Below are 17,020 nucleotides of genomic sequence, written 5' to 3' on the forward strand. Positions count from 1 at the left end.
TAATAATAATCTTATTGTCATAACCATAGTCCAAATAAACATATCGATTAATCCATCTCATCAAAATCTGTTAGGTCCAATAATTTCAATAGCCATTATTCCATTATCCCTATTAATTCCATCTTCCATCTTCAATAGTCCTGTTAAGTCCAGTAATTTCAGTGTCCAATCTTCCATTATCAGTATTCCATAATAATCTTGCTGTCATAGCCATAGTCATATAATAAGAGTCTGATGGGAATTTCCTCTATCCCAAATATTTTCTTGCCATCAATTCTGAATAAGTTGCTGAAATATTGTTGTAAAGTCATATCTGTGTTCTTCTTTTTTACAAAATGCACTGGCTCATCTCTTGAGAGTTTTTCCATTGTCACATGGCTGCAGTTAATTCCATAGATTTTCTCTATATCAAGCTCCATCACGTCATTCCAGTCCAGAAGATTATCCAAGCCATTGATAACTTTATCTCTAATATCTTCATTAATTTCTTCAGAGATAACGTTAAATTCCAAACAGTAGATTTTATTTCTAATATCCATAAACTCCAGATCTTTTTCCAATTCCACATTTGTTCCAATCTCCAGGGCTTGTATCTTCCCTTTATTTTTTCTTTTCTCATCTCTGATCTCATTCTCCTCTCTCACAGGATCCCCTATTTCTTTAAGCGCCTGCGTCATTTTGCTCAGTTCAATTTTCAGCTCCTTACTGCCCTGTCGCAGGGTTTGTTTCGTTATCTCAATCTCATCCATTATTTTCTGAAACATAATTACTTCCAGATTCTCAGCCACTTTCTTGATTGCCATTTTTAAAACCACGAAAACAAAACAAAAATAAAGAAGAACCACTTCTTATTTCAGCAACAATTGGGTTAATATTCCAGGCTTGATGACATCACAGTATAAACAGAGCAGCCTATTGGCAGTTTTATTTTCAATAAATACCTTTCCTAATGATCACTAGCATGGAATTTGCCTTTTTTGCAGCCGCTGCACACTGGGTTGACATCTTCATTGAGCTAGCCACTATGACTCCAAGGTCTCAGTCCTGCTCAGCTGCTGCCAGTCAGACCCCATGAGTGTACATGTGAAATTAAATTTGTTTTGCTCCAATAACCCTACACTTGTTTACACTGAACTGCATTTGCCATTTTACCACCCTTTCACTCAGTTTGGAGAGGTCCTTTTGGAGCTCTTCACAATCCCTTTGTTTTAACAACCCTAAACAATTTAGTATCGTCAGCAAACTTGGCCACCTCACTGTTCACCCCTGACTCCAGATTGCTTGTTGTTATGTGCCTTTTTCACAGCTGCTGCACAGTGAGTCAACGTCTTCATCAAACTATCCACTATGACCCCAAGGTCTTGTTCCTAGTCAGTCACTACCAGTTCAGACTCCATGAGCATATTGTTGTTGTTAAATGCCTTCAAGTCGCTTTTGACTTATGGTGACCCTATGAATCAGTGAGCTCCAAGAGCATCTGTCATGAACCGCCCTGTTCAGATCTTGTAAGTTCAGGTCTGTGGCTTCCTTGATGGAATCAATCCATCTCTTGTTTGGCCTTCCTCTTTTTCTATTCCCTGCTGTTTTCCCCAGCATAATTATTGCCTTTTCTAGTGAATCATGTCTTCTCATTCTGTGTCCAAAGTATGATAACCTCAGTTTCATCATCATTTTAGCTTCTAGTGACAGTTCTGGTTTAATTTGTTCTAACGCCCAATTACTCCCCACCCCACTTCCCTATTGTGCTGTGTGGACATCTGCCCACTTGCCCTTCCTGAAGGACTAAGTCACTCCCACTTGAGTCTCGGGGAGGACTTAGAGACAGAGCAGTCAAGGGGGATGTGGTGGTTTCATCCAATCTTCTGAACTGGCATTATTGGCACCTGTGCTGACCACACAGTGCACTCTGGGTGGAAGAAAGGAATCTCAGAGCGTGGGCTTGCCTGGTTCAAACCGCAGTGTTTATTGTGAACTCCCCCGACTCCTGCGCTGCCCAGTGACCACTCCAGTCACTTCTTACACCCACCCACTCACATGTGTAGATGATATAAAATGGGTTTAAGAATCAAGATTGCCCCTAATTCTTCCTGTGTTTTTGGCAGCTTCTTAAGCATCTTCTGTGTTGCGGTGTGTGCTGTGCTTATAACTCCTTACCTTATTCAGCTATTGGACAAATAGCACACATAATACAGTAATTAGGTGTTTTTGTTGGACCGCTCTTGCCATCACCACTTGCCATCACTGTGGTTCATATGGGTCATAAAATCTGTGTTTAGGTGTTTGTAATGGTTGTAAAGCTTTTTGAAATTTTGTTTTATGAAAAGTGGGATATAGATATTTATATAAATATTTATTTCTTTATAATTATAATTATAAACTATTAGGCACTAAAGTAGGCACCTTTAAAATGTGCTTAGATAAAGCAGGTTTTGTCGCAGGAAAAAACACCCTTTTTGTTCATTTCCCAAACTCCAGCTGCCTCTGTCGCTCCATATAGCAATAAAGTAACAGAGACCTTTCCTTCTCGAGGTTCAGGCAGTCTGCTTTTGAATAAGCTGAAGCAGACAATCAACAGAAAAACACAATTGGCCTTTAACAAAAATTAACAAACTGGGTGTGGGGGCAACGGGGGGGGGATAGACAATCACTCTCCATTTAGCCTAATCCACTCACCCACATGTAGTGAACAGTGGCATTGGGCTCCATTTCTGCAATAATCGGATTTGCCATCGGATTAATTATTATTTCTGATATTCTCTGTCTTTGCAGAGAGAAGTTTTGAAATAGCAACTCTCTGCGCTTGGTTTCTGATTCATTCTTCTTTCCCAATTTGTTTATTTTTTTAAAAAAAATTACTTTGAAATCATTGATAGTGTGAACAATACTTTTACGTTCTTTGTGAGCTCTTCAAACGTGTATTTCGTTTAACTGATGTCAATGAGATGTTGATTGTAACTGACAGACAGAAAGCAGCAGGGGGAATGAGGCATTGATTGTAAGCAGCGGGGGGGGAAGACACTGATTTTATTATCTGCCTTAATCTGCTCTGTAGTCCACTTGAAAAGGAATGTAAACAGGCAAGAATTACAGAAATCAGAATAAAGATCGATACCAGTGGAGACTCGTGAATAGTGATTATAATATTGATAATTCTCTGCAAAGCAAAAAAAATTGGAGGTGATCGGAAAAATGAAAAGATATTGGAGGAAAAAGGAATTGGATAGTTAACGACCACTAGGGGGCCACACTTAAAAATGAAACTTAAATAAAGAGAGAATTCCATCCCTAGTGAGCGATCAAAATGGAAGGGAGACATTGAGCCAGTAAATATGTGCCTGCCCAGAATGACAGCAGGCAGAGTGGCTAACAATTTTTTTAAAGAAGTGATCATATCCTCATTTTTAAAAAAGAGGCTTCAGATCTATCTTCACAGCAGCAATAGTCTGCAACAAAGCCTTGTCTACTCTGAAGTAAGTCCAATTAAATGTAATGGGGCTCACTCCCAAGTAAGTGCTGGTGGTTTTCAGTAGGATTAAAGTCTCTTTTGTTTTGGGAGGTATGACAAAATGTGGTTGGGGACTTAGAGAGACAGACAGACAGACAACCCTGGAGGAAAGGCAATCTGGGGTGTGTGTATACACAATCACTCTCCCTTTAGCCTAACAGTGAGTCAACGTAACCAAAAAAAGGGGAGGAAGCAGATACAAGGAATCTTCATGGTTGCTCTTAATGCCTCATTGACATAGAAGCAGTTTAGAGCAAAACTGATTACAAAGACAATAACGTAAAAGTCACTGCTAATTTTTTTTAAAAAGTGTGCCACTTAGTAATGATTTCAAGGAGTCAAAGGGGTATGAGAAAAAAAAACATGCAGAATGTGTGGATTTTCGGTAACAAATCTGAAAATTACAAATATTCTCCCAAACCCTAGATACAACCCTATATTATAAGTGTTATTAAAAAGGGCAGCTATACAATCTTCTTTTTTTACCTCTTTCAATGAAAACTGTGGAGGAAAATGCCTCATTTGAAATCTGGTGGTGTTGCTTTTTCATTTTACACCATGTTCCAAACGGCACTGTAAGTTTCTCCAGATTGAGAAGCGAATGATTAAATTTGCAGTTTTCACAAAAAGCTGGGTGTGGGCTCTGCAACCTGGCAGGCTAGTTTTGAAACTTGAGGGCTGGGAGAATGAAGCAAACCCAAGATGGAATAAATATGGTGGACACCGCATGGAGGAGATCACATTGCAGCAGAAACCCAATAGAATGTGTGTTTCCACAAGAGTTGAGTCACAATTCTCTGACTCACACAACGGTGTTGAATACTATATAGGAAGCAGGACAGGGAAAGCTCCACCTCTTCCTGTGGACTCTGTGAGGATACTTACTGAGATTCAACCACAAGTGAGTATCCTGTCCAATCATCTCCTGTCCCAAGATGGCCTTTTTATTACAGAATAAATTCATGTCATTTAATGATAATGGGTTGAATTCATTTAAGTCCTACTCAGAGTAGTCCCATTAAAATTAATGAACCTAGCTAACTCATGTCCATTAACTTCAATGGGTCTACTCTGAGTAGGGCTTAATTGAAAACCAGCCTATTTCGTGGAGATTATTCAAAATGTCTGCAAGTAAGTTCATTTTCTTTGCGGGATTATATTTATTTATTTTTATAACATATAAATGTGCCGTAACATGTAAGACATCAGAGATGCATGGATGTCTATTTCGGCCCTAAGCCAGCTAAACACTGGACTGGAGGTTTCCAATCAAATTGGACTCTGTTGTTGACTTCCTACTGTATTTAAAAAACCAAAACGGTATTTAATTGGAGGGCCTTTGCTATATCTGTTAGAGTATGTTACATGGTGAGCTATTCTTACATATGAGGTTCTCCAACATTTCTTTTTTCAACTCCGCATGAATTTCACCTCTCAGCTCCTCACGTATTTCTCTCCTCATCTTCTCATATGCTTCTTGGTCCTTCTTGAGCATGTCTTCAGTGTAGTTCGGGGCTGCTGTGTTCCTTTGGACCATCTGATCAATCATTTCAAGCAATTCAGCAACCTGATCATCTTTTTCTTGCCCATCAGCTTTGTTGTTGAAAGCGAGGCACCGCCCCCCACACTGAGCAATCTGTTTCTGGAGATCCGCATCTCCTTTCAGCAGGAACTCTCTGAGAGGTCTGCCTTCCAGATCATCTTTCCTGGTGAACAAGATGATCATGTACGCCTTGGCTTTCAAGCTGAAAATCTTTTCGATTAACTGAGAAACAGCCTTCTCCTCTTGGCTGAAACGACCCAGTTGCATGACTTGTATGATGGCGTGTATCCCCGGGTAGAGGTACTTCACACACGTTTTAATTTCTTTGCAACTTTTGTCTTCTGGAACATTAGTGTCGAAAAAACCAGGAGTATCAACAACTACAATTCTCCTACCATTAATGTCAGTGTCCCACTTTTCACACTTTGCAGTCACTGAGGAAGGTGACAGGGCAGACTTAAACCTTTTGTCCCCCATAATGGTGTTTCCTGTTGCGCTTTTGCCAGCTCCAGTTTTACCAACAAGGGCGATCCTCAGTTCAGTTTCTATGACAAATAGGCAAGACAATGTAAGAAACTTCTGCAAGGTAAACATCAGTGATCAATATCTGTCTACTAAGGGGATTAGTCAGATGCCAAAGCGCATACTTTAAAAACAGCTAAATCCCTCCCCTGTCCAGCTGTGTCATTTAGGAGTAAACAAGATTGATTTTGGGTTGGATCAATCTGCAATTTCAGTTTCTGTCTCTTTCTTCTTCCAGTCTTGAACACAGTTTAAAATTATTCCCATTTCTACTTCATTTTACAAATGCTTTTAAAAGTCTGTGTGAAAATTTGAAATCATTTTAATGTGCATTCACCTAATACACATATTTTTGCAAACAATTTTCCTGATATAATGCGTTTCCCCACCACTAATATAAGCATGTATGTGTGCACTTTTCAGTAACATATTGTTGTGAGCACCCCAATCTCTGAGCAGTAATAGACTTCCAGGGGTTCCTGCGCTTACCTAGGGTTTGGTTTCCCTGGAATGAAGGTCATTGGAGGCTGTGGCATCTTTAGAATATATGGCTTCATTTACACATACATACAATCTAGACCAGTTGGTCATGGAACCGACCAGAGGGATGGCAACCCTGGACTTAATCTTCAGTGGGGACCGGGACCTGGTGCAAGATGTAAGTGTTGTTGAACCGATTGGGAGCAGTGACCACAGTGCTATTAAATTAAACATACATGTAACTGGCCAATTGCCAAGAAAATCCAACACGGTCACATTTGACTTCAAAAGAGGAAACTTCACAAAAATGAGGGGATTGGTAAAAAGAAAGCTGAAAAACAAAGTCCAGAGGGTCACATCACTCAAAAATGCTTGGACGTTGTTTAAAAACACTATATTAGAAGCTCAACTGGAGTGCATACCGCAGATCAGAAAAGGTACCGCCAGGGCCAAGAAGATGCCAGCATGGTTAACGAGCAAAGTCAAGGAAGCTCTTAGAGGCAAAAAGTCTTCCTTCAGAAAATGGAAGTCTTGTCCGAATGAAGAAAATAAAAAAGAACACAAACTCTGGCAAAAGAAACGCAAGAAGACAATAAGGGATGCTAAAAAAGAATTTGAGGAGCACATTGCTAAGAACATAAAAAACAACAACAAAACATTCTATAAATACATTCAAAGCAGGAGACCATCTAGGGAGGCGATTGGACCCTTGGATGATAAGGGAGTCAAAGGTGTACTAAAGAACAATAAGGAGATTGCAGAGAAGCTAAATGAATTCTTTGCATCTGTCTTCACAGTGGAAGATATAGGGCAGATCCCTGAACCTGAACTAACATTTGCAGGAAGGGATTCTGAGGAACTGAGACAAATAGTGGTAACGAGAGAGGAAGTTCTAGGCTTAATGGACAATATAAAAACTGACAAATCACCAGGCCCAGATGGCATCCACCCGAGAGTTCTCAAAGAACTCAAATGTGAAATTGCTCATCTGCTAACTAAAATATGTAACTTGTCCCTCGGGTCCTCCTCCGTGCCTGAGGACTGGAAAGTGGCAAATGTAACGCCAATCTTCAAAAAGGGATCCAGAGGGGATCCCGGAAATTACAGGCCAGTTAGCTTAACTTCTGTCCCTGGAAAACTGGTAGAAAGTATTATTAAAGCTAGATTAACTAAGCACATCGTAGAACAAGCCTTGCTGAAGCCGAGCCAGCATGGCTTCTGCAAGGGAAAGTCCTGTCTCAGTAACCTATTAGAATTCTTTGAGAGTGTCAACAAGCATATAGATAGAGGTGATCCAGTGGACATAGTGTACTAAGACTTTCAAAAAGCGTTTGACAAGGTACCTCACCAAAGACTTCTGAGGAAGCTTAGCAGTCATGGAATAAGAGGAGAGGTCCTCTTGTGGATAAGGAATTGGTTAAGAAGCAGAAAACAGAGAGTAGGAATAAACGGACAGTTCTCCCAATGGAGGGCTGTAGAAAGGAAGTACTTCTTTACTCAGCGCATAGTTAAACTATGGAATTTGCTCCCACAAGATGCAGTAATGGCCACCAGCTTGGATGGCTTTAAAAGAAGATTAGACAAATTTATGGAGGACAGGGCTATCAATGGCTACTAGCCGTGATAGCTGTGCTCTGCCACCCTAGTCAGAGGCAGCATGCTTCTGAAAACCAGTTGCCGGAAGCCTCAGGAGGGGAGAGTGTTCTTGCACTCGGGTCCTGCTTGCGGGCTTACCCCAGGCACCTGGCTGGCCACTGTGAGAACAGGATGCTGGACTAGATGGGCCACTGGCCTGATCCAGCAGGCTCTTCTTATGTTCTTATGTTCTTAAGTGGAGTCCCTCAAGGATCGGTATTGGGACCTGTACTTTTCAACTTGTTCATTAATGACCTAGAATTAGGAGTGAGCAGTGAAGTGGCCAAGTTTGCTGACAACACTAAATTGTTCAGGGTTGTTAAAACAAAAAGGGATTGCGAAGAGCTCCAAAAAGACCTCTCCAAACTGAGTGAATGGGCGGAAAAATGGCAAATGCAATTCAATATAAACAAGTGTAAAATTATGCATATTGGAGCAAAAACTCTTAATTTCACATATACGCTCATGGGGTCTGAACTGGCGGTGACCGACCAGGAGAGAGATCTCGGGGTTGTAGTGGACAGCACGATGAAAATGTTGACTCAGTGTGCGGCAGCTGTGAAAAAGGCAAATTCCATGCTAGCGATAATTAGGAAAGGTATTGAAAATAAAACAGACGATATCATAATGCCGTTGTATAAATCTATGGTGCGGCCGCATTTGGAATACTGTGTACAGTTCTGGTCACCTCATCTCAAAAAGGATATTCTAGAGTTGGAAAAGGTTCAGAAGAGGGCAACCAGAATGATCAAGGGGATGGAGCGACTCCCTTTCGAGGAAAGGTTGCAGCATTTGGGGCTTTTTCGTTTAGAGAAAAGGCGGGTCAGAGGAGACATGATAGAAGTGTATAAAATTATGCATGGCATTGAGAAAGTGGATAGAGAAAAGTTCTTCTCCCTCTCTCATAATACTAGAACTCGTGGACATTCAAAGAAGCTGAATGTTGGAAGATTCAGGACAGACAAAAGGAAGTACTTCTTTACTCAGCGCATAGTTAAACTATGGAATTTGCTCCCACAAGATGCAGTAATGGCCACCAGCTTGGATGGCTTTAAAAGAAGATTAGACAAATTCATGGAGGACAGGGCTATCAATGGCTACTAGCCGTGATGGCTGTGCTCTGCCACCCTAGTCAGAGGCAGCATGCTTCTGAAAACCAGTTGCCGGAAGCCTCAGGAGGGGAGAGTGTTCTTGCACTCGGGTCCTGCTTGTGGGCTTCCCCCAGGCACCTGGTTGGCCACTGTGAGAACAGGATGCTGGACTAGATGGGCCACTGGCCTGATCCAGCAGGCTCTTGTTATGTTCTTAATCTGAGCATAAAATGGAAGGGACTCTTAACATTAACAGTACAACAGATCTTGCTTCTCCATCAGGTTTAAGAAGGATGCAGACAAACTGGAACTGGTTCAGAGGAGGGCAACAAGGATGATCAGGGGACTAGAAATAAAGCCCTATGAGGAGAGACTGAAAGAACTGAGCATGTTTAGCCTGGAGAAGAGAAGACTGAGGGGAGATATGATAGCACTCTTCAAGTACCCGAAAGGTTGTCACATATAGTAGGGCCGGGATCTCTTCTCAATTGTCCCAGAGTGCAGGACACGGAATAATGGGCTCAAGTTACAGGAAGCCAGATTTCGACTGGACATCAGGAAAAACCACCTAAATGTCAGAGCCATATGACAATGGAACCAATGACCTAGAGAGGTAGTGGGCTCTCCGACACTGGAGGCATTCAAGAGGCATTCAAGATGGACAGCAGCCATCTGTCGGGAATGCTTTGATTTGGATTCCTGCATTGAGCAGGGGGTTGGACTCAATGGCCTTACAGGCCCCTTCCAACTATGATTCTAGAGGAGCACTTCCAAAGCCATAGCTTTGGGATTGAGTACAGCGAGCAGGCTTCTCTCTCTCTGTACTTTCCAGTTCCCAGCTTCACCTCAGACTAACAACACAAGCCTCTTCTTGGCTCTAGGATGAGGGTGGAGGAGGGCCTGAAAGAGTTGTTATAGCTGCAGAACTGCTCTTGGACCAAATATTTACACACATAGATTGGTCACCCAGAGGCCCATTTGTTGTTATTATGTGCCTCCAAGTCGACTACGACTTATAGCGACCCTATAAATCAGTGACCTCCAAGAGCATCTGTCATGAACCGCCCTGTTCAGATCTTGTAAGTTCAGGTCTGTGGCTTCCTTTATGGAATCAATCCATCTCTTGCTTGGCCTTCCTCTTTTTCTACTCCCTTCTGTTTTTCCCAGCATTATTGTCTTTTCTAGTGAATCAGGTCTTCTCATGATGTGTCCAAAGTATGATAACCTCAGTTTCATCATTTTGGCTTCTAGTGACAGTTCTGGTTTAATTTGTTCTAACACCCAATTATTTGTCTTTTTCGCAGCCCATTAGCTCAGTAAAAAGACAAACTAGGCCAAGATGATTTGTTTGTGAAAGGAACTTGTTTGACTGGTCTCTCCGAGACAGACTGCATCTCCATAGGCATGGAAGTACAGGCTGAATTGTACCCATAGATATAATTCAGACCAGCCCTACAATCCCATAATGCAGTGGTTCTCAATCTTTTTTGGTTCGCGGCACACTGTAAAACATATAAAAAATTTCTGGCACACTTTGTGTACAAAATTAGAAATATATTAATATATTTTAAACTATGAATAAAAATAACTTCATAATAATATACTTTCATAATATTCCCGGCACACCTAACCACCTCTTGGGCGCACCAGTGTGCCCCAGCGCACCGTTTGAGAATCACTGCCATAATGATACCCTCTCTTTTTTGTACACATTTTTGGTTGAAGAAATGCATGTGAATTTTGAATGTTAGCTGTCTGTCAGTTCAGGATTTGTTCAGTAAGTGTAAATTGGGAAGGTTCATATTAAAATGTGTATCAAGCTAATTTCTCCCCCATCTCTAGATTGATTTGATCTGACATAATCCAAATAACTGGGAGAGTATGGGCTTATCCAGACGACCGTATAATGTGTGACATGATTGCTTTGTGTATTTATTATTTTTTGGTCGTCCATATGATGTCGAGCGCTTTCGTGCATTTCCACACGGTTAAATCCGCTGTTGCATTACTGCAAAAAATGCGATTTGCTTTTTTAAATCGGGAATCATCCGCTGTGCCTTCAGGCGCTCGGATGGAATACCGCAGACTTAACAGCTGTGGGCATGTGACAGGTGGTTCTTGGGTGTTTCCCCGTACTCCTTCCCTCATTCTCAGCCAATCATGTACTTCCACTTTTGCGCATGTGCGCAAATGTCCAACCCGGGAAAACGGAACCAATTAGAGCAATGGTGTGGTGTGGCAACTTCTACTGTGCAGATGCCAAAATCTGCAGTTGCACAGAAGCAGCAAGAGCAGTTTATTTTTAGCCAACCTGCGAACTGGGCGGCTGCTCTGGGTGAGATCTGCCATTGTGGTTGTGTGTAAAGCCCCCCTTTTCCTGGCTGCTCTGACTCAAGTGCGGCTGGTTGGTGCAGGGAGCTCGCTTTGCTCTTTCCGCCTCACTTGGAGACAGAAAAACATGCACAGGCACACACACAGGGGAGAAAAGAAGAGCCTGGCTCTTTGCAAAGGGCCACGGGAAGGAAAGGGAGAAGGAGGGGTGGGTGAAGGCAACGGAGCATCATGTTTTGCCCAAAGTGGTTGGGAAGCTGCTGGGAAGCCTCTGCCACCTAAGCGGAGAGACAGACAGGCAGGCAGAGGGAGAGAGAGAATGTGGAGGAGCTGGGAGCCATCCCCAAGCGCTGCACTCTAGGAAAGCTCCGAGACATGAGACGTCGTTACCTGCGTTTCTGGAGAAATAAGTGGAATTGCCAGCCATGTGTATCTCCCGAAACATTAATATGCATAAAGTAGAAAAACATACAGTCGGTTTTGCGAAATATCGCAAATACAGCATGACCAAGGGGCATAATTGCACTTCATTGCAAAGGGGGAGCTCGATGGCTCGTCTGGGGCTAGAGCGGATTGCAGCCACCTGCTGCATCCAGCCTTGCTTCTCTGAACCTGTCAGAAACAGGGCACCCAGTGCGACCCCGACTGCTACCACCCCCAGCTCTTCCCTCTGCCCCCCTTTAAGAGGTTCTCTTGCTGCGGCTGAGCTTACCCTCTCCGCAGCTGGCTCGGAGGCCCCCCCAGAGGCTTGCAAAGGAGCTCCCTCCCTCGCAGACCTTCTGAAACTGACATGCTGCCAGCCGCTTGAGGAGACAGGGCGACAGGCTGCACCTCGTGCCCCACAGGGCTCCCCTTTCCCTCCTGCCACCTCTCCAAGGGCTCCCCCCCAGCAGGTCACTTTAGGGAGGCTCGGGAAGGGGGCCTCCCCCCTTCTCCATCTCTCCCTGGACCGACTCAGTGCAGGTAGCAGCCACATACAGGGGGTTCTGCAGCCTTTATGGATGAGCCCTATGAATGAATGAATGAATGAATGAATGAATGAATGAATGAATGAAAGTTTACCCCGCCCTTTTTCCAAACTGGAACTCAGGGCGGCTTACAAATAAAACTACATGTAGTTAAAAACATACAAAAATATACAATTAAGATACAATTAAACTATACAAAACCTTAAAACCATGAAACAGGGACTTAAAATACTAAAAAAACAATTAAAAATAATACAAATAACAGCATAAAACAGTAAACAAACCTTGTAGAGCCCAAGAGAGTAATGCGTCAGTTAAAAGTCTTACCTCTGCTGCAATCAGCCATACTGAGAGAGGCTGAGTAAGCCACAAGCCAATATTCAGGATTTCTAGATTTGAAAAACAGACAGAAAATCAGGAATAGGCAGCTTTCCATATTAGCTAAGGAAATGAATCTCACAAAATTTTGCTTCACAGAATTGTTTTTACCCTTTACAGAGAGCTCATCCTCAGTCATCCTGCCCTCCAATATTTAGTCAATGGGTGTATTGTAATAATCATCTTTCTGTCCTATGCCATCTCACTAGCTTAGGCCAGAAAAATGCACAGATTTCCAGTTTCTCACTGAAAAGAAGTCATTGTCTCTGTCACCAGTGAGAAGCTACTTTGCTTCTTCCAGATGATGCTTAAGCTCAGCCTTTGAGAAGGTTTCCAAGGAAGAGAGTTGGTGACTCGTGGAGCAGCCACTGGTGACTCCTCTAGGCTTCCTGTTAGGATCTGGAGCTAGAAGGAAGTTATGAGGATTCTTTGGCCTGACATGTGATCTGTTTCTCAATAGGATATGATCCTCTTGGGAGCCACCGTGGCCACCATTTGCCCCCAGGACCCACTGAAATGAAACTATGTCTTGGGCTTTCTAGGAGAAAGTGGCAGCAGCCACAAAATAGCAATGCCCCCTGTGATGATCCTGTATTAGTGTAAATATGGTAAGTGCTGTTTGTTTAGAAGATACATGGTAAGTGGAGTGAAAGAGGGGGAGTGAATGGGCAATAGAATGCTGGATGATTGGCTGAGTGTTTAAAATGGCTGAGAATATAAAAGGAAGAATGACAGTTAAATCTGGGTGGATGTGAGGTGGAGTGTGGACGTTAGAGGGTTGTTTGGTGGGTTTATGAGAGGAGAGTGTGGAGTTCGGATTAATACTAAGACCAGTACCTCAGGAATAGATGAAACCATATGCTGAAGTGCCTTTTAAAGTAATCTTGTTATCTCTGTTATTTAATAAATATATTTGGTTTACCAAAGGCCTGATCCTTGGCTGGGGTTGCACAGACCAGAAGGGAGGGTAAGGTAGATACCAAGGCTGAAGGGAAACAAATGGTGGCAGCGGTGAAGGGAAATATAGCACCACAAGTATTCAGAGCAAACCAGGATCGTATGCTTTATATATAAAGATCAAAGAGAGTGGGACAGCTTAAGCACACAGTCACAGAGGTAACCAGATAGAGAGACTCAGGCAGAGTCTCTGGGAATACTGGTTATAGGATGTGACTGGTGGTGCTGCCTAGCAGGGGGATCTGTTGAGATCTGTGCTAGAGCGGGGAGAGAAACCATAAGAAAGGACAGTCCGGACTGGTGGAGTCCCTGATGGTGCCTAGTGACAGGCAGTAACCACGAGCAGGTAGGAACCTGACAGGGAGAGCCAGGGAAGGGCGTCACCCCCCCACTGATGTCTGCCATTTTTCCCAGAATGCCTTGGGAAGGGGATGGTGGCTACCAGTCATCAACAGGATCACCATTGTTAGCTTTGTTTAAAGTTAAGAGAGTGGAAAGATATGGGTGTGCCAAAAATACATTCAGTTCAGAATTTGGTTTTGACACTTCAGACTTCCATTGCACTTTGCCTCAGATCCCAAGTGGAGTCTTGCTTCAGCTGATTTTCCAAAGCTTCAGGTGACTTCCCTATTTAGGATGGGAAAATCAACAAATGCCTGTTACTTTTTAATTTTTGGCAGAACTGAGAAGGGCATAGCAGACCATCCTCAAGGAAAATAGCCTTCCAAATTTCAGACAAATCGGTGCAGGGGTGATTGTGCAGATTTTGAAGCTTGAGAGGGTTGTTAAACAGGGGAAATGCTGTTCCCCACCATGGTTAGAACTAGTGGGCGGCAGTGTTTTCTTTCTTGTGTGCATGTTGCGTGACTGTGTTCTACACACACACACACGAGTATCGGCCATGGGGCATTGCCAGTGGGCAGCTCTGCTTCAGGGCTGTGGCTAGCAGGCACGATCCCCTCCCTCCCTCTCCCAATATGCTCTCTGAATTCATGAGGGGGCACTCTCTGAACAGGTCTTATGTCAGAACTTCACTACACCATTGCAGCCTGGAGGTCCACCAGTGTGAAACGATTAAGGGGCAAGCACAGCTTTGCACCCTCGGTGTGAGGCACCTTCGTGGGATGGTGCCCGGACCCCCAGAAACAGTGGGAGGGAAGAGCTCTGGCTCTTGCGGGAACACTTGTAATCTGGGGCGATCCCATGAGAGCCTCTGAGAGGCAGGGATAGGCCTTCAAAAGGCCTTGGCCTGTGCGGCGACAGCCTCCCCTATTAGAGACTATGAGGAGAGACTGAAGGAACTGGGCATGTTTAGCCTGGAAAAGAGAAGACTGAGGGGAGATATGATAGCACTCTTCAAGTACATGGAAGGTTGTCACATAGAGGAGGGCCGGGATCTCTTCTCAATCGTCCCAGATTGCAGGACTCAAGTTGCAGGAAGCCAGATTTCAACTGGACATCAGGAAAAACTTCTTAACTGTTAGAGCTGTACCACGGTGGAACCAATGACCTAGAGAGGTGGTGGGCTCTCCGACACTGGAGGCATTCAAGAGGCAGCTGGACAGCCATCTGTCGGGAATGCTTTGATTTGGATTCCTGCATTGAGCAGGGGGGTGGACTTGATGGCCTTATAGGCCCCTTGCAACTCTACTATTCTATGATTCTATGACTGTATTTGCTGGTGGAATTCAATTTTCAGTGCCTCAGAGGCAGGTCCAGGATGCACTAGAGAAGGCCTGGTTTTCCCCTTGGGGGCAATCCCAGCATCAGTCTTGCCTCAGGGTTAAGGCCAAACAGTCCCTTGATCACAGGCCCCAGTGTACCAGCATTTGCTGATCTTTAGCAAGAACAAAAGCAGGCCTTAGAGTCACACGAGTCTCTTCATCTGAACATACACAGTCCTAAAAGCACATGATTCTCCCTATGGTTGGGTTCATATCCCCCAGCTTGTACTGGAATAACTTCTTGAAGTGCAGGGAGGTTGCCAGCCTCTTGTATTGCCTCTTTCTCCTGCATTTCACTCTGAGGCTGTATAGATGGGAAGAGCTGCAGCTGTGGGTAGGGCATTGTTAATTACTCATTTTACACCCAGGAGTATGTCTGGAGTTTCCTGCCTCCTTTGTCAGGGCAGTAAGTTGTTAAAGGTAGCAAATGTGCAACAATCAGCCAACCGCCTAGCTTCTCCCAGCACCCCCCCCCGGATTACGACCTTCCTGATTTTAAATTTGGAGGGTGGCTGGTGTGTGTCTATGTTTGTGTTTGTGTCTATAGCCATTTATAAGATATGTGTTTTTCTGCACAGCAGGCGAGACATGGAGCACCTTGGGGGCGGCAGGTTGCCACAAATCTGATAAGCACCTGGGCACCCACTACGAGGTTGATATCTTATTTACAGGCACCCTGGGGGCCGACTAGGGTTGGGGGAGAATATTCACAAATTCGGATTTGTTACCAGATTTTGACAGAATCCGCAGGTCGGGGGAGGGTTGTACCGGTTTGACTCCTTGCAACTGAAAAATAAGACATGATCACTTGTGTATCCTAAAAGCATATCCTGTTATGGTATCTATTTCACTTAATTCGGAGGCACAAAAAGGTTTTATTCTTGGGCTTCACCAAAATATATGTAGACTATCAGCATGTACTGCTTTATATCTCCAGTAAATGTTGTTAGATGCTGGATAAATCTGATTTAATCTGGCCAGAGTGAGATAGCATCTTAAAAGCTGCTTATAGACATTTCCTTTTTAGGTGACTTTAGTGCTTGCTGTGAAGCGATTTTCTAGAGCCATTTCCAGGTAATCTGTCCCAGATTTCTTTCCCCTTTAAACTGACAATTGTTTGGTGTATATTAATAATAAACGAAAATTATTCATAATAATTTTATATATTCTGCTTAACACTGCAAACAGGGAAGGGCTGTAGCCCAGTGACAGAGCATCTGCTCTGCATGCAATCAAATCCCCGGCATCTTAAGGTAGGGCAAATTCATGGAGGAAAAGGCTGTCAAGGGTTACTAGGCATGACAGCTTTGCTCTGCTTCCACAGTCCGAGGGTTGGTATGTTTCCGAATACCAGTTGCTGGAAACTACAGAAGGGGAGAGTGGCTGTTGTACTTGGGTCCTGCTTGCAGGCTGCTCATGATGGGCATCTGGTTGGCCACTGTGAGAACAGAGTGCTGGACTAGATGGGCCCCCTTTGGCCGGATCCTGCAGGCTTTTCTTATGTTCTTGTGCACACTCTTTTAAAAAAAATCTTTTTATGGGAAAAGCAAATTTTAAAGGTGGATAGCATAAAAACCCCTGAAGTAACACATCTGATATTTGGCAGGGATAATACCCTCTGTAGAGGCTACCCTGTGTACAAACTTCATGCCCTATGTGAGAAAAAACGAGAACATGATGATTTAACCAGTGTTGGTTTAATAAAGCAAGTAAAGAGGGTTTCTGGAGATTCCCAGAGCCCCACTTGCAAAGCAACAATTGGGAACTAATTTAAGCTCCGAGTTGTTCTATTGTGGCCACAGCTGTACCTGCCCCTTACCTGACATCAGAGCTTGGAAAAATTACTTATTTGAACTACAACTCCCATCAGCCCAATCCAATGGCCA

The 17,020-nt window shown here is 43.6% G+C and overlaps 1 protein-coding gene across 5 annotated transcripts in view; it reads right to left on the reverse strand.

Moving 5' to 3' along the window:
* Positions 1-17,020, reverse strand: part of LOC133365614 (GTPase IMAP family member 7-like) — a 21,801-nt gene continuing 4,781 nt past the window's right edge. For 2 of the 5 annotated variants that reach the window (XM_061587832.1, XM_061587833.1), the window contains exons 2-4: positions 15,863-15,920; positions 12,403-12,464; positions 6-5,593 (exon numbers count right to left, since the gene is read on the reverse strand). In XM_061587832.1, coding sequence (XP_061443816.1) covers positions 4,857-5,593; positions 12,403-12,421 — 756 coding nt within the window. In that variant the 5' untranslated portion in view covers positions 12,422-12,464; positions 15,863-15,920 and the 3' untranslated portion in view covers positions 6-4,856. Of the gene's footprint in view, positions 5,594-6,059; positions 6,129-12,402; positions 12,465-12,564; positions 12,828-15,862; positions 15,921-17,020 lie in introns of those variants that run through there. The other 3 variants (XM_061587835.1, XM_061587836.1, XM_061587834.1) reach the window with 3 other exon arrangements.

Source organism: Rhineura floridana, chromosome 10 (assembly GCF_030035675.1).
Source record: "Rhineura floridana isolate rRhiFlo1 chromosome 10, rRhiFlo1.hap2, whole genome shotgun sequence".
NCBI lineage: Eukaryota > Metazoa > Chordata > Lepidosauria > Squamata > Rhineuridae > Rhineura > Rhineura floridana.